At 46.7% G+C, this 25,580-nt stretch overlaps 1 protein-coding gene across 1 annotated transcript in view; it reads left to right on the forward strand.

Moving 5' to 3' along the window:
* The first annotated feature begins 12,344 nt into the window (after nt 1-12,344).
* SUFU (SUFU negative regulator of hedgehog signaling) overlaps nt 12,345-25,580 on the forward strand; it is a 24,224-nt gene continuing 10,988 nt past the window's right edge. The window contains 5 exon segments of the mRNA XM_083150216.1: nt 12,345-12,809; nt 19,903-20,037; nt 24,756-24,820; nt 24,823-24,852; nt 24,855-24,890. Coding sequence (XP_083006342.1) covers nt 12,661-12,809; nt 19,903-20,037; nt 24,756-24,820; nt 24,823-24,852; nt 24,855-24,890 — 415 coding nt within the window. The 5' untranslated portion in view covers nt 12,345-12,660.

Genomic DNA, 25,580 nt, shown 5'->3' on the forward strand with positions numbered 1-25,580 from the left:
TGATCGCTGGTCTGTGAATCTTCGGAGCACAGCGATCAGGTAAACGTTGCCCCACACATGCAAATTCCACCCATGTGCACGGCTGTGAATTCGTTTGTAGCAGTGCAATTAAACCATTCGGAATCATGCACCATCAAATGGTTTTCCCTCTGCAGTGGCAGGACTTACTCGGCGCTGTAATAGCCATGGAGAGGCCAGGGAATGCCTGCATTTCCGGGGCACTCCCAGAGAACACTGTGTTACTGCCCCCAAACAGTCGCAGCTTGTCAATCACCCTGCAAACAGCCAGCAATGGATAACCATCACTGGCTGTCTGCGCACAGAAGGCTCACGCATGCTGACAGTGAGCATACGCGGTCATCCGATAATTGGCAGGGCTGCATATTCACAACTGTGTGTGCAGGTCTGAATCAGGCCCTTTGTATCGGCATTGGCTGGTGTATATATGAAACATACATAGAAACATCAGAAAGAACCACTTGGCCCAACTAGTCAGCCCCTTTTTTTTACATTTAGGTAACCTCGAACCTTAGGTCACCTCGATTTATTTTTATTTATTAACAGTTTCTTATATAGCGCACACATATTCCGCAGCGCTTTACAGAGAATATTTGAACATTTACATCATTCCCTGCCCCAATGGAGCTTACAATCTATATTCCCTACCACATGTATATGCACACACAGATATTCTAGGGTTAATTTGGTGGGAGCCAATTAGTCTACCAGTATATTTTTGGAATGTGGGAGGAAACCGGAGTACCCAGAGGAGTACTCCCAAGCATGTACGGGGACCAACGCGTTTCGCTGTCTCTTAAGAGCCTTTTAGAGACGGCGAAACGCGTTGGTGTTACGGCTGGGACCTTTTTTTGGACACTTCTCCATTCTCCTGCATACTATCTATCATACATTTCCTTCCATCCATTCCCCCCATTGGAGCACTTCATCTCCTTCAAGTGTCAAGCACACTCTCCAGAGGACCCTCTGATTGGTTTACCAGTCCATATTGGAACAGGACACCTCCAGCGGCCTCCTTGGCAATTATCCAAGCACACCGCACTCTAGCGAGGATCCCCCTGGTAATATACCATTCATCCATCCCAAGGGACACCTCCAGTGGCTTCACAGCTTGTCATTGGCTCCCATTGGCCAAATTGGATTACAATTGGACTCCATCTCGGGAATTGGACAGTCCAGATCAGGTTTTTCTTCAATTTATTTCCACATTCATTCAGGTCCCAGCGTTGTTCTTATATTGTTTTTATACCAAATGCATTACATATTAATTATGTTTTAATAATTAAACAATTTTTAACATTTTTTTGTTTAAATCATTAACTGAGCGCAGCACATTTTCTTTCTCTTTGCCTTCTCTCAGGGATTTGACTAATCCCCAGTGAAGCTGCTTTTATACCCCTTTCACACCGCACTTTTAAAATGGTATTTTGCCATTTTTTTCACATTTCAACACGTTGAAGGCTGCAGTGGGAGAGTTGATTTACCAGTTAAAGATAACCGGTATTTCAACACGTTTAAAAAGCAGAGTCCTACACGTTTCAGAGCCGTTTTTTATGCAGTGAGAATTGCTCTGAAACGGTATTTAGTAAAAAAAAAAAACAGATTACAGACCTGCAATAGGCTGTCCCCTGCATTCTGCCTTGAAACGTGTTGAGGGGATTAAAACGGGTTGACTGATGTGAATGGTATTTAAAACGGTATTTAAAACGGTAATTTAATGCAATGTCAAGGCTCAGACCCGTTTTAAATACCATTTTAAAATACCGTTTTTTAAAACGTTTAGGCAGTGTGAAAGTGGTGTATTGAGAAATCAGCCTTGACAAAAGCGCTCTACACAGAGTTTATTTATCTCTGCATTTCTTTCCAGTTGTTGCCACCTAGTGGCTACTGCACAAAATACGACTGCCATTTTCAGTTCTTGCAAATGTATAATCTGACACAGCGGCCCCGTAACAGGATGTCGCTGGATCTCCTGCTGCTTCTGACCCAGAGTATAATTCTGAATCTAGCCATGATAATTGTTCGTCCCTCAGGGTGGGTGGGCAGCTTGTATCGCCTTCTCTGGTCCTCTATCCTGCTGCTTTAAGTGTCCTACAGATGCTCCAGGTGACAGAACAAATGGGAGCCATGAGCCACAGGAGGGTAAGGGCTGCAGTAGCAGGTGTGTATGGCTGGGCTGCCCCCTCTATGATGACACTAGCTGCATTTCCAACCTTATGGTCCTGATTCTGTGGTGAAAGTAAAGCAATTAATTAATTATAATGCACTGAATAGGTGTGCGTGCGTGTGTGCGTGTGTGTGTGCATAGCCTTTGCAATATTTTACCCTCCTAGGGCAGTTTTATTCTGCCCCAGAAATACTCACAACTGAAGGGGCTGCTGCTGCTCCTTTATGACTGCTCCGCTGGGCCTGCCTTTGCCTCTCCTGTTGCTTTTTTCCCCAATCGAGCGTTCGGCCGTTTGGGGGTATTTGGCCGTTCGGAGGTGGTGAGAGATCGTTGGGCTGAACAACAGGGGGTGGTGGTGGATGTATGCGGCGAGGGGGAGACAGATAGTGCACCATTGGTGCACACTTAGGAATTAGTGTCATGCACGGAAATTTTCTGGGCCTGCCACTAAAAAAACTTTAATATCTGCATGAATGACTGGACTCATTTCTCAGCAGAACTTTGCCCAACACATCAAGGGGGTCATTCTGAATGAATCACTCCCCTGTGCGTTTGCATGGGGGAGCGATGTTTTTAGACTGCGATTGCGCATACTGGTCCCTGGACAGACGCAGCAACTTGCATAGTCGCCGATCCGTTCGCACAGGACAATGGGGTCGGGGAGTGGCGGTGAGGTGCCTCGCCCAAGGGAACACCCAGTATTTCATGGGTGTTCCCATGATAATTCAGCGATGGTGCGGGGGGCAGGCAGCAGATGTCAGCGGACATCAGCTGCCTGCCCGCTTCCCGTACAGGGAAGATACTAGAGCGTATCTTAGATCTGCGTGCACTGTACAAATCATTCGATGGTCGGCGACCATCGAATAATTACCTCCCCGCATGCAAGCTGCAAATGGATTTTTATGTGGTGCTTGCGGTAGGCGTTCGGCGGCTTTTAAAGGAAACACAAAGCTTGTCTTTTTCTCACTATGCATCCTGGTGCCATTTTGCCAGGTAAATGATGCATACACATACTCATCCGGTCACCTGATACAAGAGAAAGAGGGATTCATCAAACCATGTGACCTTCTTCAGTAAAACCTAGGTAGTCCTGAAGCTCGCACGCTTGTTGGTAGAAGTGGTTAGCAGTGGCACCCTGACTGGCCTGCATTCAGAGGCGTAACAAGAACTTTGTGGGCCCCATAGCAAAAAAAATTTGAAGGCCCCCCCCCCAACTCATGTCTTCACTAGAGTTGGCATGTCTAGAGCCGTATAGGAGGTATGGTGTTGCCTATCATTTTTACGTTGGCCCAGTAAGCAACCCACTTCTCCATGAGTACCTTTTTCACAATACTCTTTATTAAATCAGTTCTGGACAGTGGCGGGCAGGGTGGGGGATTGGGGTCACCTGGACTGCATGGTTCACTTACTGTGCTTCCATCAGTTGCAGAGGGGTAGGACTATGTATTTATCTATTCTCTCTTATATTTGTATTTCTTTCTTTCTCCCTCGCTCTCGATTTTACTCATTCTCACTCTTACACACATTCTCTCACATACTATCTTTGTATTTCATTGTCTCTCATACAGTAATGTATATACTGTACATCCATACACTGCGGTATATGTATATGTATATATATATTTAGCGCCTCCTTCATACTCCTCTATGCTCATATATACATCTATTTATATATCCATTCACTGCCTCCCACATACATACATAGCCTCTAACATACTGTACGTTCATAAATCCATACACTGCCTCCCCCATACATACATACATAGCCTCTAACATACTGTACGTACATAAATCCATACACTGACTCCCCCATACATACATACATACATACATAGCCTCTAACATACTGTACGTACATAAATCCATACACTGCCTCCCCCATACATACATAGCCTCTAACATACTGTACGTACATAAATCCATACACTGCCTCCCACATACATACATACATACATACATAGCTTCTAACATACTGTACATACATAAATCCATACACTGCCTCCCACATACATACATACATAGCCTCTAACATACTGTACGTACATAAATCCATACACTGCCTCCCCCATACATACATACATACATACATAGCCTCTAACATACTGTACGTACATAAATCCATACACTGCCTCCCACATACATACATACATACATACATACATAGCCTCTAACATAGTGTACGTACATAAATCCATACACTGCCCCCCACATACATACATACATACATACATACATACATAGCCTCTAACATACTGTACGTACATAAATCCATACACTGCCTCCCACATACATACATACATACATACATACATAGCCTCTAACATAGTGTTTGTACATAAATCCATACACTGCCCCCCACATACATACATACATACATACATACATAGCCTCTAACATATTGTACGTACATAAATCCATACACTGCCTCCCCCATACATACATACATACATAGCCTCTAACATACTGTACGTACATAAATCCATACACTGCCTCCCCCATACATACATACATAGCCTCTAACATACTGTACGTACATAAATCCATACACTGCCTCCCACATACATACATACATACATACATAGCCTCTAACATACTGTACATAAATAAATCCATACACTGCCTCCCACATACATACATACATACATGCGTGCATCTATAGAGTGCCTCCCTCATACATACATACATACATACATACATACATATATACATGCGTGCATCCATAGAGTGCCTCCCTCATACATACATACATACATACATACATACATACGTCATACATATGTCCATACACTGCCTCCCTTACACATACACAAGTCCATACCCTGCCTATAACATACATACTGTGTATACATACATAAATTTGTCCATAAACTGTTTACCACATACATACTGTACATATGCCCACCCATCCATATATACATCTATATACTGGCTGCACATGATAGACACCCCTGTGCCAAGAAACACAAAGATACTGTATCACTTTGTTTGGAGAGTGACTCCAGGGAGCCACTACTCCTGGCACCACTACAAAGAGCAGCTTACCCCTGGTGCTGCTGCCATCTTTCGCTCCCTGCTTCTGGTCAGGAGCCCTCTCTCTTGCTGACAGCTCAGCGCTGCTCAGGGTTGGGGACGCCTGCTGCAGAAAGTGCTGAGTGTTGGGCATCGCGCTGCTGCTCGCAGGGGATGGCTGACTCCGCTTGCCAGCATGCTCCCCTCCTAGTGTCACAGGACTGGAGCTGTGGCCGGGAAGTGTGTCCCCAGAGCCGCGGCCACCCTGTGCCGCGGCCGGAACTGTATGCACATAGACGCGGCCGGGAAGTGTGTCCCCGGAGCCGCCGCAACACAGAGCCGCGGCCGGAAGTGTCTGCCCGTAGCCGCGGCTGCTTAGTGTCCCGTCCCCATATTCATGGCCGCGTTAGTGTCCCCAGTCCCGCATCAGTGTTAACCCTTCAAGTGGTGCAGGGGGTAGCTTGCTGGGCCTGCGGGCCCCCCAACCCGCCGGGCCCCATAGCAACTGCACCCACTGCACCCACTATAGTTACGCCACTGCCTGCATTGTTTGATATTGTGACAAATTACTCCGACCACCATTAAACTTTACAGCGATTTGTGCTACAGTAGTCGTCTGTTGGGGTCCTTGCAGCGTATGCGAGATCAGCGGCGGGATCCCTGCGGCAGATGGGAACTACTAGTAGAACTAGTAGTTCCCATCTGCCGCAGGGACCCCACCGCTGACTTCACATACGCCGCAGGGACCCCGTGCCCGCCAGCGCTACCAACCTTACCCGGGGCTGCCAGACCCCGCTGCATGCCACCCACCAGTGGGCAGGGGATCCCTGCAGCCCTCTGTCCAGCGAACAGTGAACATTGAATACAGCGAATATCACTGTTTTGCTGAAAAAAAGCCCTGTTCACCGAAAAAAGCGGTGAATCAAGAGCATTGAATACTGGCCTGTGTGTATGCGTCTTCAGCCATATACGGTACAATGGGGGAGATGTATGAAGCAGTGATAAGAGTGGGGCAGTGTGCCATGGAAACCTATCAGCTTTGAAGTAAGATTTATCAAGAGCACTCATCACTCTTCATATATCTACCCCAATATATCGCTCTGACACAGAGCAAAACAATCTGTCATATTTATCGTACAGTGGCCCTTATTCTGGTTGACTCTCTCTGCTGCAAATTTGCAAGGGAGACCAATATTTTGCGTATGCGCAGCAGCATTTCTGTGCATGTGTATACGATGGCTGCATGTGAACTTCTCGAAAAATCACTTCGCTGGGTGCACGCTCCCTGCCTTTTGCGTGGGGGGTGGAGAAGGGCGTGGGGTACCGGCCTGGGCCATCAGCATATGTGAACGCCCCAGCATTTCAATGGTGTTCCCATGAAAACTCTGGGCGTACATATGCTAATGCATTCGTGATGCACGTGCGGGGGCGGACAGCTGACTTAACCGGATGTCCGCTGCCCGCCCAATTCCCTGGAAATCTACACGCATATGTATGAGTGCTGTGGACCACCCTTACATATGCCTGTGTCACACTCTGGGGATTTGTAGGGACTGGCAAATGGGGGGTAACCTTAGAGGAGACGGGACTTGGATGGCTGAAGTTTGGTGGTTGAATGTAATGCTTTGTCATGACCCAGAATATAGGATGAACGGAAGAGAAACTGAGCAAGATTGAAGAGTTTAATAATCAGGTCTTGGGATTTAGGGCGAGATTCTATATAGCAGAGATGCGGTAAAAACCCCGTTTTCGGGGTTTCTACCGCATCTCTATATGCTATATTGTGCCTCCGCAGTGTCAGCGCTGCGGAGGGAATCGCCAGCAAAAGCTGGCGAATCCCTGCAGAAGCCTATGGGCTTCTTACCGCAGCGCTGTTTGAGGGATCCGTCACAGATCCCTCCCAGCGTGCCCTGCGGCCGGCGCCGGGGTCTGCGCATGCGCAGATGGACTCCCGGGTCACAGACCCAGAAGTCCAGCACCGGCACCGCATCGCAAGGGACAGCTCTTACCGCAAGAGCTGTCCCTTGCGTTAATAACGGCATATGTTACAGCATATGCCGTTATTAAAAATGCGATGTCCGGCGAAGGGGGGCCGCGGATGTTATAACATCCCGCGCACAGCCAGTAAGAATGGCAGCACATAACAGGTAATGAAGTAAATGAAATGGTAGTAATAACAACAACAGTAAGAGTTTGTATAATAATGGATGGACTGTGATATAGAACTTGCATAAACAACGGTAAAGAGGTTGAAGATGATGGAAGAGTTTGGAGACCGCTATAAAAGTTTGTAGTTAATAATAAGGACCTTCAAGGTGACTGTAGTAACTTGTAAATGTGAAGACTTGGAACTGTGAAAACTTGGAACTGTGAAGACTTAGAGCTGTGAAGACTTGGAGCTGTGAAGACTTGGAACTGTGAAAACTTGGAACTGTGAAGACTTGGAGCTGTGAAGACATAGAGCTGTGAAGCACTAGTATGACTTTGAATAACTGTGGCACTTGAACACGACTGTGGATAACTTTAGCACTCTTGAACATGACTTGTAAAAGCTGAGATACCTTGGATACTGCTGAGAGTCGCTGTGGAACTTTGGAGATAACTGAGAAGCGTTGAAAGGCAATCCCAAGAGGAGAGAGGTGGGTCCCCTACAGCACGCTGGTAGGTCACTGCGGTACTGGTACCTTTAAGGAACACCAGACAGGAGCAACAGCAGTTTAGGCAGGAACACTGTGGAGCACAAAGCCACTGAACCACTCTCCAGGAGGTAGACTGAAGCACTGGCAGGGAGACATGGGCCAGACCCCTTTTATCAGGGAAAGACACACCGGATTGGCTGGAGAAACCCCTGGCAAGGGGATCGGAGAAACCTTGGTCTCCAACATGGCTGCCTCCATACCAGAGACACTGCAGAGAACCAGGCACACCTCCTCTCACAGTGACAGACACGCAGCAGGTCTGCCCCTCCACAACACTGTGCTACAATGGCGGCCTCCTTTGCCGCACCACGCTGCCCGGGATCTGCCTCCTGTGCGCTCCTGCTCCCCGGCGTCCCGACCAGACCACTCGGCCCGCAGGACAGACAGTGCGACCCCCGCCTGTGGTAAGCCTCTGCGCGCTGACAGCGTGCGCCTTCACCATCATTCGATGGTCGGCGACCATAAAAATATGGGGGAGGTTCCCACTGGCATGCGAATGGATGTTTTTGTTTAAACATCCATTTGCATGCCGGGCAAACAAACCCGGCGTGCGAAGGGGGATGAGCGTACCACCATTCGCAGGGTGGGTTCTGGTTGACTCGCAAGGGTGCGAGTTTGTGCCCAAACGAGTCAACCAGAATAAGGGCCTGTGTGTATAGAGGCGGAATGAATCATTACATAGCATTACACCAGTGCTGAGGCACACTGCTCTAGTACAGAGTTTAAGATGAATCCAGATGGACACATATGTGGACAGAATACAGACCCCGGGCATCACAAAGGAGGGAATCCTGACAGTCAAAGCGTGGCGAGCGCAGCGAGCCACCGAGCCCGAAGCATGGCGAGGGGATGAGGAAAACGATCCCGAAGCGTGGCGAGCCATGCTTCGGGATCGTTTTCTGCTGCGCTCGCCACGCTTCGGGCTCGGTGGCTCGCTGCGCTCGCCACGCTTTATAATATCAACTCCACGCAGACAACGTGGATAGTGGGGGTATGAACAGGTCGGGAGGACGTGTACCGCGTCCGCTCGCCACGCTTCGATCTGACTTTGATAGTGGGGGTGTGCAAGGATAGAATAGCATGCAAATCGGCAGAAAATGGTGGAAAATCAGCGGAAAATCGGCCGAAAAAAAACCGCTTCGCGGATCAATTTTTTTCCTATTTCTTTCTATTTCAGTTTTTCTTTCTTTCTGTCGATTTATTTTTCTTTTTCTTTGTTTCTATTGATTTTGTTCTTTCTTTCTTTCCTTATTTCTTTCTGTCCTTTCTGTCTTTTTTTTTCCTCTCTTGCTTTTCTTTCTCTCTTTATTTCTCTTTCTTTTTTCTCTTTTTCACTTTATTTTTGATAGTTTCTTTATTTTACTTTCTTTCTTTTGCTTTCTTTCTTTTTTTCTATCTTTGTTTTTCTTTCTTTTGATATTTACAACACCAGTTGCTGACAGTATTGGCATTGCTTACACATAATGCCCAAACCAGTTGCCAACAGTAGTAGCGCTGCTTATACATAACGCCCATACCAGTTGTCAACAGTAGTAGTGCTTCTTATACATAAGGCCCACACCAGTTGCCGACAGTAGTAGAACTACTTATACATAAGGCCCACACTAGTTGCGGAAATTGGTAGCCCTCTTCCCTCCTGTTGTGAAAGCCCACTTCTCTTCACATTTCACTCACAGCTCTCCTATACTCAAACACTCAGTGACCATCTTCGTCTGCATACTCATCTCCATCATTGGCCTCAAGCCTCTAGTTGTATGTTGATTGAGTCCTCACTACTTACATTTAAGCTGTAATGTGTATTGAACTGTGGCGCTCTTTATTTGTACTCTATTTTTGTTATTTATTCAATGTTATGCCAAGTTCTGGGTACTTGTGTATTTTGGCGGCGCCCGATTTGAGCATCGTGCGATGAACGCGTCGCATCGCATCGCATGCCATGTACCCGCATGCGATGCGACGCGATTTTGACCCCCTATGCCATGAAAAATCATATAAGCACCCTAAAGGGTGCTTTTGAGCACCCTAATGGGTGCTTACAATGTTAAATGCACCCCCACGCCACCCCCCCACTATAAACGTGAACCCGAAGCGTGGCGAGCGGCGGCGGTACGCCTCCTACGACCTTTTCATACCCCCCACTATCCACGTCGGTAAACAGGTAAACGCGTCCCTTCGCGGGCTTCACAGGTATCCGCGTCCCCTCGCGGGGCTCGCCACGCTTCAGGCTCGGTGGCTCGCTGCGCTCGCCACACTAATCTATTCTCCACGCCGACGTGGATAGTGGGGGTATGAAAAGGTCGTAGGACGCGTACCGCCGCCCCTCGCGGGCTCGCCACGCTTCGGGTTCACGTTTATAGTGGGGGGGTGGCGTGGGGGTGCATTTAACATTGTAAGCACCCATTAGGGTGCTTAACATTGTATAAGCACCCATTAGGGTGCTTATACAATGTTTAATCGCATCGTATGGCATTGTATGCCATGTACAATGGCATACAATTTGAGAATTGTATGCCATCGCACACTTTTCAACAAAATCGCGTCGCATCGCATGCGTTATGGTATGCGATGCGATGGGCTCCGCCAAAATACACAAGTACCAAGTTCTGTCTCCCTGTACTGTTCCTTTGTACTGTTCGCCGCGAAACACTTGTGGCACCTTATAAATAAAATTATAATAATAATAATACACATAACGACCACAGCTGTCGACAGTAGTATTCTCTCTCCCACTTTAGATACTGAATTCTGGCTGACAGCTTATCCTTTCCTCCTTCCTTTTATCAGCCCTGCTCAGTGTAGTTCTATCCTCTCCCTTTGTAGGCCCTGCTGCCATTGAGGATTCCCCAAATGGAGCTTCATGCTGCTGGCACCTCTGCCTGTCTTATGCAGCTGGAACTGGAAGCCACAGAGGACAGTAGCAGGAGGCAGAGCAGGGAGAGCGCCTCTCTAGCCAGGCACCTCCCTTCACTGTTTCCCTGCTCCCAACTGTCCCGATCACAGCAGGACAGTCCTGCTAATTGCAGACTGTCCCACCAGGGCCTGATTAACCAATAGACTGATCAGGCTGAAGCCTGAAAAAGTAGGTCCTGGGGGGGGGGGGGTTAGCCATCACTGTCAAGGTTAGCCATCACTGACCTAAACCTAACCTCCCCCTCGCCTTATCAAAACAATATAGAAAAATATATGCAAGCACACAAACCATCACCACACAGTGGGGGAAATTTACTAAGATGTGTGTTCTACTTCACATGTGATGTTGCTATGGGCAACCAATCAGAAGCTACTTTTTTATTTGACACCCTAGAAGACAGTAGACAGGATCTGATTGGTTGCCCATAGCAACATCACATGGAAAGTAGAATACACATCTTAAGGTGCCCATACACGTTATAATTATTGTATACAATATTACTTACAATATCGCATCTCGGTTTTGCGATGAGATGAGATCTAGTACAAAAAGTATGTGCTGCACATACTTTTTGTACTAGATCTCATCTCATCGCAAAACCGAGATGCGATGAGATGCGATATTGTATACAATTTTGTATCGTGTATGGGCACCTTGAGTAAATTTCCCCCAGTACCTCTTTTTAGGGATGTCCATCGACGCATCTTCCATTGATGGTCGTCATCGATGGCAGTTTATGCAGGAACCATCGATGGCTATAAACCATTCTATCTGCAGCCATCGATGGTTCTCACCATCGCGTGTTTGCGCATGCGCAGAGGAAGAACGGGGCGGCCGCCGCCACTGGGAGATGCGCATAGAACTATGCCTGACGTGCTGGATAATAATGTTTCTTCTGCGCATGCGTGCGCCGAGCACGCACCTGTGCAGAAAAACCATTATTATCCAGCATGTCAGGTTAGTTAATTCTGTCGCACATGCGCGCACCTCCCAGAGGTAGCCGCCGCCCAGCCCAGGCCCGTTCTTCCTCTGTGCATGCGCAAGTAGTAGACGATGGGCACCATCGAGACCGGACGGCTCGGCTCCACCTCCTGGCTCGCTCTGTGTCCTGCTCCGTAGTCCATCCACTACCCACTACCCACTAGTGCAGTGCAGGTCACCCCGCCACCAGACACCAGTGCGCGCATGCACACAAACAACTTTGTTCAAGAGACAGCTCAGACTCCCAGACCAGTGCCGCTGCGGCTGCGCCGCTGATGACATAATTCTAATTCAGAAAGTGAGTCACACTCAAGTCTAGGACTCGGAGTAGCCGGGCAGCTGGCCAACAGGGTAAAAAAATATATATTTATATCAACATCGGATGCCATCCATCGATGGCATCAAACTATTCGACCCTCGCCTATCGATGCCCAAAACATCAACCACTTGGTCCCGACCATCGATGTTTTGGGAACATCGATAGTCGATGGCCATCCCTACGTCTTTATTCACCAAACCAACAAGATGGCGGCATGCCCAGTTGCCGGCGACCTTATTGCACGCTCTCTGTGTATGTGCGCGGTGATTCGCTGATATGTCAGCCAACGGGCTGTGGCCGAAGTGCGGGCGGATGTGAGAGAGCCGGTGATTGGTCGGACCGGCGGGGAGAGCCTCTCAGTGAGGGAGCACCGTCTGCTCTCCAGCAACAAGCTGCTGTGTGTGGGCTGCTCTCACCCGGGGGCTAGCGTCACTGTGCGGCGCTCACCCGAGCATTACCCACCAGCAGCGGGTGTTGTGGGCCTCGGCGGGCTGTCACCGTCACACTGAGCCCGGGAGTGCCTTCTTCTTTTTGCCCAGCTGAGCGCACGGAGGGGATGGAGGAGATGCGGCCTAGCGGGGGCCCCACGCCCCAGCCCTTCCCGTCTCTCTTCCCCCCTGGGCTGCATGCGATCTACGGCGAGTGTCGGAGGCTGTACCCTGACCAACCTAACCCCCTCCAGGTCACCGCCATTGTGAAGTACTGGTAAGTTCGCCTGTTCCGATGATATCCTGCTGAAGTAGGCTCCGAGTACCCGGATTACCTCCCCAGGGGTCCTACACTTCAACGCATGTATGTAGTAGGTACACCGGGCTGCCCTGTAGTGTATGCATGTAGTTGGTACACCGGGCTGCCCTGTAGTGTATGCATGTAGTTGGTACACCGGGCTGCCCTGTAGAGTATGCATGTAGTTGGTACACCGGGCTGCCCTGTAGAGTATGCATGTAGTTGGTACACCGGGCTGCCCTGTAGAGTATGCATGTAGTTGGTACACCGGGCTGCCCTGTAGAGTATGCATGTAGTTGGTACACCGGGCTGCCCTGTAGAGTATGCATGTAGTTGGTACACCGGGCTGCCCTGTAGAGTATGCATGTAGTTGGTACACCGGGCTGCCCTGTAGAGTATGCATGTAGTTGGTACACCGGGCTGCCCTGTAGAGTATGCATGTAGTTGGTACACCGGGCTGCCCTGTAGAGTATGCATGTAGTTGGTACACCGGGCTGCCCTGTAGAGTATGCATGTAGTTGGTACACCGGGCTGCCCTGTAGAGTATGCATGTAGTTGGTACACCGGGCTGCCCTGTAGAGTATGCATGTAGTTGGTACACCGGGCTGCCCTGTAGTGTATGCATGTAGTTGGTACACCGGGCTGCCCTGTAGTTGGTACACCGGGCTGCCCTGTAGTGTATGCATGTAGTTGGTACACCGGGCTGCCCTGTAGTGTATGCATGTAGTTGGCACACCGGGCTGCCCTGTAGTGTATGCATGTACTTGGCACACCGGGCTGCCCTGTAGTGTATGCATGTAGTTGGCACACCGGGCTGCCCTGTAGTGTATGCGCGTAGGGTAGTTACACCGGGCTGCCCTGTAGTGTATGCGCGTAGGGTAGGTACACTGGTCATTTCCCCCGGTACTTGTTTCCTAGCAGGGTGCCCAGTACGCATTTAGCGTACTGGGCTATTCACCACAGTGAAATCGCATGCCGTGTTATAGTAGCATGCGATGCGAAGTCCAAATAAAGTGCACAGGAGTGCTTATACAATGAAATATCGAATGCGATCTCAGTGCACCAAATGCGATGAGATATTTCATTGTACAAGCACCCATGCCACGATATGTGAGGAGTACTTACAATGAGATGTGCTGGTATGAGATGTGTGCATAGTATGAGATGTGATGTGATGGGTGCTTACAATTGTAAGCACCTGCACCTATGCCATTGTTTAGTGTCAACCCCAGTATCAACGCCACCCCAAAGCGTGGCGAACGGTGGCAGAACGCGTCCTCCGACCTTTTCATACCCCCACTATCCACGTCTACTACGATACGTGATGCAATGTGATTTCACTACGTTTGCGTACTTGTTTCCTAGCCGCCCTGCTAGGAAACAAGTACCTTTTCCCCTAACACTATTACACTGATGTGAGGGCTTGGGAAGTATTTCAGTAAAGTATGGTACACACATGGACAACTTCTACAAGATCATGACATCAGAATCAGCTTTATTTGGCCAGGTATACTTGCGTATACTAGGAATTAGTTTTGGATTGCTGTGCCAGGATAGGAACAAGTAAAACAGTGACAGTACAGTATATCACACGTACAGATATGCGTATCCGGTACTTATGTAATATCCGGGCTCCCGTTTTTCTTATGAGACCGCGTCCCTTCGCGGGGCTTGCTGCGCTCGCCACACTATATAAAATCAACTCCATGCGTAGTTGGATAGTAGGGGTATGAAAAAATGGGGTGCATTTAACATGGGAGCCCAGATAATACATAAGTACCGCGTATCCTGACGGGGAACATATATTTACTGAGCGGCACAGCATCCAGGCAGCCATTCAGTGGCGCCACTTGGTGATTGTGCCAGACAGATAGGTAACAAGTAAAAAACAGTGACAGTGCAGATATATATCACACGTACATAAATGTGTATCCTGATGAGGGACATGGATATGGGGAACACATATTTGCTGAGCTGCACATCACCCAGGCAGCCATTCAGCGGCTCCACTAAGTCGCTGCAACAGCCAGATAGGTAAACAGTACAGCTATGGAACACTACAGGGGAGACACAGGGTAGATATTATAGGCTTTGTGGCACAGATCCTAGGCATCCATCAGCGGCACCATCTTGACTTCGACACTCACAGGGCCACAGGGAAAGGGCTCCAATAGGCCACCATGGATGGTCCAGAGGCTGTCTTCTGTGGGGCGGAGGGGGGGGGGGGGTGTCAGGGGCCTTGGCTGGAGCGAGACAGTCAGTGAGGGGAGGGGATGGGAGAGTCAGTTGGGCCCTCTGTGGGCTGGGGTCCATTTTTGCTGTTCCTGGGAGCCGTTGCCTCCTCTCTTGGGGGTCCTCCAGCGGGAGCGGGAACATTGATGTGCAGAGGTGGGCTCCAGCAGTCCATGGCCAAGTTTCCAGCCAGCGCAGCCGGGTGTCCTGCCGGCCAGGGGGGACGGGGGTGTTTACCCAGACCGATACATTGTCATAACGCTGGCATGAAACTTACTAAAGGTGTGTTGTTGTAAGAGGCTTCATACACTGACACAGCTGCACACATAGGCGGGGGACTGATGGAGAAAACTGTAGAATACATTTTTTTTAAATGATGAACACTGCAAAGACCGAATGAGTACTTGATTCATTCACGTAGATATGTTTGGGAAGGCCTGTAATGGTATGTGAGATCTCCTGAGACTCTTGCCTCCAGGTATTAACCAATTGTGTCCCTCAGTGAATGGGAGATATAAGCCCGCCTCGAGAAATCTGAGCTTCCTGGTTGCCAACATAGGAGATGATCTGGCCTGTGGTTATTTACTTTGAATCCAAACATGATAAAAAATAACATTTTATATATTCAAAAGCAGAATTCTAGAAATATATTTGGATTTAGCAGCTTTCATTGTGCAAAGTATGCAGTGTAACAGTAAGGAGTGCTTAAGGTTTGTACACACTACACAGTTAATCGATAACGATATGAATGAGAATGACATTGTTAACGATGTGTACGCACTGTCGTTAGTGATGCTTGCTTTCGATGGTCATTAACGCCCCTCTCGTACATGCTCTTCAATCATAACATCAGCAATGACAGCATGTTCGGTACCATGTCAGGATGACATCACTGAACAATATTGTTCACTATGAATGTGCTACATTGTTCGCCCAGGAGCAGGAGTTCAAGGGACAACACTAACAATCTCGCTTGTAGAGCATATCCAGATTATATAGTGTGTATTCAGATTTTAGGATTTTTTTTTTTTTCATTTTATTGTCAATTTAGAAATGTCACTATTTAGAAGTTCCACAAGTACAGGTTAAGTATCCCTTTTCCGAAATGCTCGGGACCACAAGCATTTTGGATAAGGGATTATTCAGGATTTCAGAATATATATATTTTTTTTTTTACATACTCACCTGGTCCCTTAGCAGTCCTCCAACAGTCCCCCCAATGTCCACGGTTATCCCTGGCGTCTACAGCGGCCATCGGATTCCTGTTCAGCGGCATCCCTGGTCCCATGCACTGCACGGGTGCGCCTGTGACGTTACCGTCACACCCTCGCAATGCATTCTTGGGACCGGGAATGCCGCTGAAGAGTAGTCCGATGGCGGCAGTGGACATAGGGGTCGAGGTGAGTATACATAAAGGTGCAGGGGGGGGGGTTTGGAGGGGAGAGAAAGGGGGGTGTGGTGAAACAAAACAAAAACCCTTGAAATATTGGTTTTGGGATATCTGGATAAGGGCTACCCAACCCTGTAGTAGGCTAATCTAAATTGCAGCACTTCTTTCTGATTAGCATATAGTTCAATAAATGAGGTGAAGTTGTACTTTATTGGATCAAATAAGTATACATTTATATATTATGCTTAGAGCAGTGGTTCCCAAACGTTTTTGAATCACGGCGCCCTAGAGCAGTGGTTCCCAACCTGGGGTACTCTGCAGACCAGTTGGGGGTACTTGAAAATAATATTGGTAATGGCGGACGATTAAAAGGTCTTTTGATGGCTAAAGAAGACCCATTGCCATGGAGACAAACCATGTTGTGTCATATGCCTGACCAGCAATCCACTGGGAGCTTCCCATGCTGCCCTCAGACATCAGCAGTCATCTGCCCAGCACTGACAAAGGTGGACAAAGCAGCGGCATTAATCCTACTGGTGTTAGCGGGAATCCTGGAGATAATACACATCCAGTGTCTAGACACGGAAGGGCATGATTCCTTGCTGTATACTACTCCTTCGCTCCTCCTTAATATAAGGACATGCATAAGGATCCGCATACCGCTAAGTACTTTCCATATTTCAAAATGAGAGGAGGGGGTACTTATCAATGAAAAGCCTAATCAAGGGGTACAGGAGAGAAAAAAGGTTGGGAACCACTGCCCTAGAGCAACAAAATATTTTCAAGGCACCCCTAGGCCAAATGCTTCTTTTCGAGAAATTCAGAAAAAAAAAATTAAATTAAGTGCAGTGTGTTTATATGTCACAGTTATGAGGTGAGGGACAGGATTTGCTTCTGTTTGTCCACATATATTATGGTTTACAGCAGCCACAAGCACCGGTTTTGCCTGGTACATTGACCATAATTAATATGAACTGATCCTGGTCCACCAACTCAAGGCACCCCTGCAAGTGTCCTGAGGCCTAGGCACACAGTTTGGGAACCACTGGCTTAGAGTAATATTTGACTTAATAGTCATTTAGGTTTTAGATTGGTATGAGGTTTTTTTTTTGTTTGTTTTTGTTTTACAAAACAAATAAAATGGTAGGATTAGTAGATGATCAGGGTCCTCTGCAGTTATGTACAGCTCCATTTTCTCAGTCTTGGCTGGATGGGCAGCAAAGCTGTTGGTTAATGTTTACTGTAGAGAGCTTCAACACTGAACAATATGTTAAAATTGCTATGGCTCACTACACTAACAGGTGACGCGGCTTTGGCGGCGCCATTCACCGCCAGCTGCTGCTGTTGGTGAACGCTGACTGTCGACTAACACCGACAAAACTTAACCGCGGTATCCTGCCCAGTTCAGCTTCAGTTAAGGCCTGCCTAGCTTGCTAAATAACCTGCTCTGTTCCAGAATTCTACGTTACCATCCTTATACCGTAGCAAAGGGATCCAAAAATTGTTCACCGGGCAATAATGGTCTAATATAATTCATATATAATATATATACATTCTGCCAGGGATTATGAACCTTGTTTGCAAATGGAGAAGTATTTTCACTGGATGTGGAATATATCCTGAGTGTGATTGCTTGTGTCGCACTTGCCATTGTGGAGGCTGTGTTGTAACTATGGCTTTTGTTTTGCCTTATGGCTCACTAATAAACGGGTTTGGAATGCAACCAAATTTCAAAACCTCTTGATCTAGCCTTATGCAACGCACAGTGTTTTATACTTTTATTTTTGGCAACCGTTGTTAGGCCTTTAAATCGAAGTGCTCACCTCCTATCCGCGCAATAAAATGATGTACTGTTAGCAATAAGAGTTCCAGTCAATGTACATGTGAAGGAGAAGTCGGCATTAGCAACCAATCAGCTTCTATCAAACATTTTATCAACTGTACCAGATAAATACTACCTTAAAGCTGATTGGTTTATATGGGAAACTTCTCTATATGTCCACTATTCTACACCTTTCTGTTAAATACATCAACCCCTGTAATACTATGCATCTTTCAGAGAAGAGATCGCTTTAAAATTTAGGAGCATGCCCTTTTAATATTTTGAGGATAAGTGTAAAGTTCAGTGGCGGTGAATGGGTTATTATGCACAATGTACTGTATTACACAGCAGAAATGAAAGAGCGTAAGTGTTCAACCGGGCAGTCAGTCACTCTCGCTCACACACTCTCTCTCTCTCGCTCACACACTCTCTCTCTCTCGCTCACACACTCTCTCTCTCGCTCACACACTCTCTCTCTCTCGCTCACACACTCTCTCTCTCTCTCGCTCACACACTCTCTCTCTCTCTCTCGCTCACACACTCTCTCTCTCTCTCGCTCACACACTCTCTCTCTCTCTCGCTCACACACTCTCTCTCTCTCCTCGCTCACACACTCTCTCTCTCTCTCTCGCTCACACACTCTCTCTCTCTCTCGCTCACACACTCTCTCTCTCTCTCGCTCACACACTCTCTCTCTCTCTCTCGCTCACACACTCTCTCTCTCTCTCGCTCACACACTCTCTCTCTCTCTCGCTCACACACTCTCTCTCTCTCTCTCGCTCACACACTCTCTCTCTCTCTCTCGCTCACACACTCTCTCTCTCTCTCTCTCTCGCTCACACACTCTCTCTCTCTCTCTCGCTCACACACTCTCTCTCTCTCTCGCTCACACACTCTCTCTCTCTCTCTCTCTCGCTCACACTCTCTCTCTCTCTCTCTCTCTCTCGCTCACACACTCTCTCTCTCTCTCTCTCGCTCACACTCTCTCTCTCTCTCTCTCTCTCGCTCACACTCTCTCTCTCTCTCTCTCTCGCTCACACTCTCTCTCTCTCTCTCTCTCGCTCACACTCTCTCTCTCTCTCTCTCTCGCTCACACTCTCTCTCTCTCTCTCTCTCTCGCTCACACTCTCTCTCTCTCTCTCTCTCTCTCTCTCGCTCACACACTCTCTCTCTCTCTCTCTCTCTCTCGCTCACACACTCTCTCTCTCTCTCTCTCTCTCGCTCACACACTCTCTCTCTCTCTCTCTCTCTCTCGCTCACACACTCTCTCTCGCTCACACACTCTCTCTCTCTCTCTCTCTCTCTCTCTCTCGCTCACTCTCTCTCTCTCTCTCTCTCTCTCTCTCTCGCTCACACACTCTCTCTCTCTCTCTCTCTCTCTTCTCGCTCACACACTCTCTCTCTCTCTCTCTCGCTCACACACTCTCTCTCTCTCTCTCTCGCTCACACACTCTCTCTCTCTCTCTCGCTCACACACACACAAACACTGGGATTAGGGGTGGGTTTCGGTTCGATTTTTACCATATGTTGGGCTTGGTGATCATTGCAGCTCACCTGTATGGATGTGAGATACACGTAAGGCTGTAGCTTTTCATGATAAATCTATTATTCTTTCTCTTCCTTTTCAGGTTGGGCGGACCAGACCCCTTAGACTATGTCAGCATGTACCGGAATCTTGGCAACCCTGCACTTGATGTTCCTGAACACTGGCATTATGTCAGTTTTGGATTAAGTGATTTGTATGGAGACAACAGAGTGCATGAGTAAGTGCTTAGTGGGCTGTGTGTATTCTATTACAACATTTTATAATGGCACGAACTGTCCTGTCGTATTGTGGTTAGAGATCCACTCCTAAATTCTATACTGCTCGTACAATAGACGTTACCTCGACACCCCAGGGGTTGCACTGTAATCAAAAACAGGTGGTAGAAGACGGCTATTCCAACCCATATCGGGGCTCTCCATGTTTTACATCTTGTGGGTCCCATGTTATAAATATGAGTTCCGTGTGTCATTCATTTATTCAGGATTTACTCTGCACAGAAACAAAACTATCTTGCCCAAATCTAACTCTCTGCACATGTTACATCTGCCCCACCTGCAGTGCACATGGTTTTGTGCATTAAAGAGAGAATTTGCTTTTGCGAGTGAACTAGAATCAGGCCCAAGGCCAGACCTGATTCTGTATGCACAGAGGAGGAGGGAATGCAGTTTTATAGGTCTGCTCAAACAATAAGCAAGCCCACGCAAAACCAGACATGGTAGTTATACATTTTATCCACTTACTACAAATGTCACCTTATGCAACGAGTAGGTTACCTCTTGCTTGTAAGAACGATATTGCAACAATTAATAAACGAAAATAAAAATGTGGTTAATTGGATGCAGACGCAAGGTCTCTGAGAATGGTGGGAGCCCTCGGAGTGACTAGACGGCTATGTAATCCCAGCGGGTCAAGCTGGGAATCATATTACAGCCCACCTCTCACACAGGCGTTCTTCTATTACACCAGTACAAGTCTGTGTAGAACTGTGACCTAATTATACAGGAATTGAAGAGGCTTCACTTGTCCAGGTCCAGTAGGGCGTCCGGTGTACATTGCGGATTGCAGAATCTTATTGTATCAGTAGTTTTGAAAAGTTCAGTTGAGAATCAGGTTCTTGGAAACTGCTAACAGTGTAATATAGTCTGTAGCAGTATGGCAGGTGTTCAGTACTGTGCTGTCAGTCTCATGCTGGAAGTAGTGTCTTCATTTTCTGCACATTTGGGTGCCGTTAAACTCAAGTAAACTGAGTGAATGCTGCACAAAGAAATTATGCATATTTTCACCTATAGGAAGAACCATGCACAATTACCTCTGTGCCCATATTTTGGTAGTGCATGTTCAGAGAGTGATCGTTCTCCACAACCACATGTTTCTTCCCTTTTGCATCCTTCCCTCTGGGCAGTATTCAGTGAGGATAATTCGCCCTGTTTCATGGCGAATTTGTGCTATTGTCGCGTTGGAAGGTGATTTTCTTGGGGTCAGAAAGCAAATCCCCCCCTTTTCAACGTGCCTATTTTGTGCAAAATCTCTTATCTTTTTGGGGGTACTTGCTGCATTGAAAGCGAAATAGAATGAGTCTCCCTGTGATGTCAACGCTAGCGAAGTGAACTACTAGGAAATGTGCTTGTTGTATAAAGCTCTTGTTGGGTCAGAGAGCTTTATTACCAGGAATAGGATCAGACATTATGGGTGGGATTCATGGAAATGATCAACCCTCCTACAAATTGCAGAGAAAGGGATGTGCTGGGGTTTGGCTACAGCTAAGTGGGAAAAAAAGACTACCTTTTACATAGACTTTATTTAGGTTATTCCAATAAAGAATAGCTGGGGGAGTATTGGGTGGGTTCAGTGGTTATAACACGTACATGTTATATATTGTACTCACTGATAAGCCGGCGTCACCTCTCCATCCATGTACTAGTTAAGGTATTCCTGTTTTTTCTTTGTTCTGCTACCTTAGGTATTACTGCACATGTGACCGTGCACCCGGGTTCCCTGCATGTGTATTTTTAATAGTTGCCAACTTCTATGAGGGGATCTGCTGCTGCTCTGCCAAATTGTGTGTGGCACAGGAGAGAACTGTATGGGGGGGCCCTCTTTGTGAACAGCTTGTGTGCTGCTGGCTATGTGTGTCTCTCTCTCTCCAGGAAACCTGGCACTTCTCTGCTGTCGGCTTCTACACTGAGGCTGGTGGTGGGGGTTAGATCTCTATATGAATTTCATGTGTAGGATTAGGACAGCACCCTGCAGTGTAATACTGTATACTGCTTATTTGTTTGTCGTATATTCTAACTTGGTTACAGTTTTTTTTGTGCATCACTGTATATGTGCAGGACAAGTGTTCTCTACAAGTCCATGTCAAATAACTAGCGCTACCATACAATCCTATAATCTTCTCCCCAGACACGAAGCCACTGTGACTACTAACTGCTGTTTTGAGTATGGACAAGTATTGGGGAATGTTTGTCATTATGATTAATAATGTTCATCTCTGGATTGTGCTGGGCTTAAATAGCTATAGTTAGCAATAGAACAGACCTATTAGTACTGGGACCTGTGATCTACTTCTGCAGCAATTCCAGGTGGTACCATTCCATGCGGTCTAGAACATCACATAGGGATGTTATATTCTGTCTGCCCAGCAAGCTTCCCCATCACTCACTGCAGCATCCTCCTATGACCTCCTCCTATCATTACTCTGTATAATTAAACATTATTAATGAAAAAGATGCTGCAAACATGATGCATTAATCTGGACCACAGAGGTTTGGTGCGTGGCACTGCTGCACGTGTATGAAGGTGGTGACTTCATAATGCACTTGGGTAAAAGGCATTTATGTAATCAGTTATGAGACCTGTTTGTATCCAGAGTGTTAAGCACATGCTTTAATGCCGTTCGGTTACTTGAGGTTATTTTATTTGCCTTGACTCGGGTGTTAAGTTCTGTTTTGTTAAGGTGCCACTGGGCGCGAGTTGGCTGCCTTTCTGATTGTGTACATATTACATCAATAAACCCTCTAGTAAATGAATGCTTTATCTTGGGTAGGTTTCAGTGGGGAATGCCAGGCGCTGGAAGGCAAGTCCTCTGTGCTGGAGGTAGACCTCCCCTGAAGAAATGTTTAACATATGGAAACCTTTTCCCTACAGTATATTTGGTTTCACGTTGTGATTTGTTTGAGATGGTTAACACCATCAATAACACAGGAACACCAAGGCCACCAACAGAGTGGGATTGGCTTTTTACTCAGCAAAATTCTCGAGCAAAAGAGCTTCTCGGATCATTCATTTCTCCTCCGCATACATAACTTTGTTATATTCTCCAGCATTCTCCTAGAGTCCATTTATTTATTTTTCTTTAAATCCTAAGTGAACGAGGAACCCTTTGAGTGCCAAGTGAATTTGTGAAAATTGCCAAGCAAACATTTTTATTCATCATAATGACCTGTATATAGGAAATATAATTTTTTTTTTTGGACATTTCTTTTTATTTGAATTTATATAGCAAATGTGAGTGACGCTGGCATTTTTAGCAGATATTTTGAACATCACTGATGTTGGCATTCAAAGGGTTAAACCACATCAATTTAAATAGTTAGAGAGCCCCTTTTCCCTGTACAGCAGCATTTTTCAACCACTGTGGCGTACGAGTGTGCTGTGAGAAGTTCTCACACCCTGGAACACTCCACATTGAAAATAGTTGGTAATGGCATTCGGTTTCTCCTGTGTTCTGCAAGCAGATAACCCTGGCACAGATTCTGTATTCATCTGGGGGGGCGATGTATTTTATTTTTGTGTTCTATAGCAGAGAGTGTGAATGATAATGTCGGGGCTAATGTGGCTTTTCTTTTTGGAGGGTGGGGGGGGGGGCTTCTGTGGGGGGTTTAGTCAATGTGTTTTTGTCTGTGGGTTATTGATGGTGTACCTTGGCAATTTTTCAATCTTATTCAGTGTGCTGCAAGGTGAAGAAGGGTGAAAATCACTGCTGTACATCATTACTACAATCACAGCATGCAATATCCCAAATTACCGGTTACTGGTTTTCACTGAGAAATGAATGGTCCATAGACACTAATAGTACTGGAAATACATTGCAAGCTTTGTGTTTTTTTTTGTGGTGTTAGTTATTCTGTGCCTGCGTCCCTGCGTCCCTGCTCGTGCAGTCCCTTTATTCACAGAATACCAGTAACAATAAACAAAGAGGACCGCATTGGCTTGCGAGGGGATGAGTGCGCTTACACATCTCCTTGCATGTGGCCGAACAGGTGAAATTATAGTTAGATTGTCGCTGACCATCAAATGATCCCCCTCCTCCGTTCACAGATTAGTCAGTCTAAACTGACTTTTTTTTTTTTCTTGCTCGAATTCGGGGCGGGTGTGAATCGGGCCCAAAGTTTGTGTACTATCTCAGGCACTGAATGTGAATGCCAAGCAATAATTTTCTTGCACATATTTAGTGCTAGCTACATGATATGTCCCCAGTAGTAGTGCCCACTGCATATCATAACCCCAGTAGTAGTGCCCGCTACATAGGTCCCCAGTAGTAGTGCCCGCTGCATATCAGGTCCCCAGTAGTAGGCCCGCTACATAGGTCCCCAGTAGTAGTGCCCGCTACATAGGTCCCCCAGTAGTAGTGCCCGCTACATAGGTCCCCAGTAGTAGTGCTCGCTGCATATCAGGTCCCCAGTAGTAGTGCCCGCATCATAGATGCAAATTCTGAGTGTAGGTAAACATTCACATTTACGTGAGTATGTAATGCCGCCGATAGTACCGTGAGTTACTGACCATTCTTTCTCGTATAAACTTCTGTACCCATTTTATCACAGGGGTTCGGGTGGCATTCCCAGTTTCTTCTCTTTACTGTGTAACACAACTTGTGAACCAATAGCAGGGCAGAGCTGGAACCATATTGTCTAAATTCAATCTATTTGTGCTTAGATACACAGGAGCTGATGGACCAAGCGGTTTTGGTTTTGAACTTTCCTTTCGGCTTAAAAGAGAGCCAGAGAATCGGCACCACCAACGTGGCCTGCAGAGTGATTCAAGGGCTTGCCAGATATGTTTTCCAATCCGGTAAATATAACCTCTTTTCCTAAACGAAGTAAGACCACTAGAATATATATATATATATATATATATATATATATATATATATATATATATATATATATATATATATATATATATATATATATATATATATATATATATATATATATATATATATATATATATATATATATATATTTTTCACCCCTTAAACAAATTTTGTAGGAATGTTGCCTCGTACTTGCTGCCAGTTTTATGTTTTTCGTCCCGTTTCTGTACATTTTGGTCTGGAAGTCGAGTTGCAACCTCCACGTGCAAGGAATATAAGAATACTACCGTTCCTCATGTATGAAACCTAGTGTTCATTTTAGTGCCCTGGACTTAACAAAATCTGCGCAGTTCCTCCTTCCTGCCTGGGATATCACTGTTTGCTGTTGTCTCTATCACATTGTGGCCTGTATCCCAATACAGACCAGACTATACTAGAAGCACCAAAGCAGACAGCGACACCCTAGGTGGGAAAGCGGAACCAAACAGGTTTTGGAAGGTGCAGGGTGCTAGAATATACATTAAAACATTTGTCTTCATTGGCGTAGACACTGTCCCATATTTATATTTGGTTACATATACCATCTCTATACAAAATTGTGACAGTGATTAGCTAAGGCATCACTGGTAAAACTACCGTGTTCTAATGCCTATACACCACACTGA

This window comes from Crinia signifera, chromosome 6, assembly GCF_055691185.1.
Source record: "Crinia signifera chromosome 6, ASM5569118v1, whole genome shotgun sequence".
Taxonomy (NCBI): domain Eukaryota; kingdom Metazoa; phylum Chordata; class Amphibia; order Anura; family Myobatrachidae; genus Crinia; species Crinia signifera.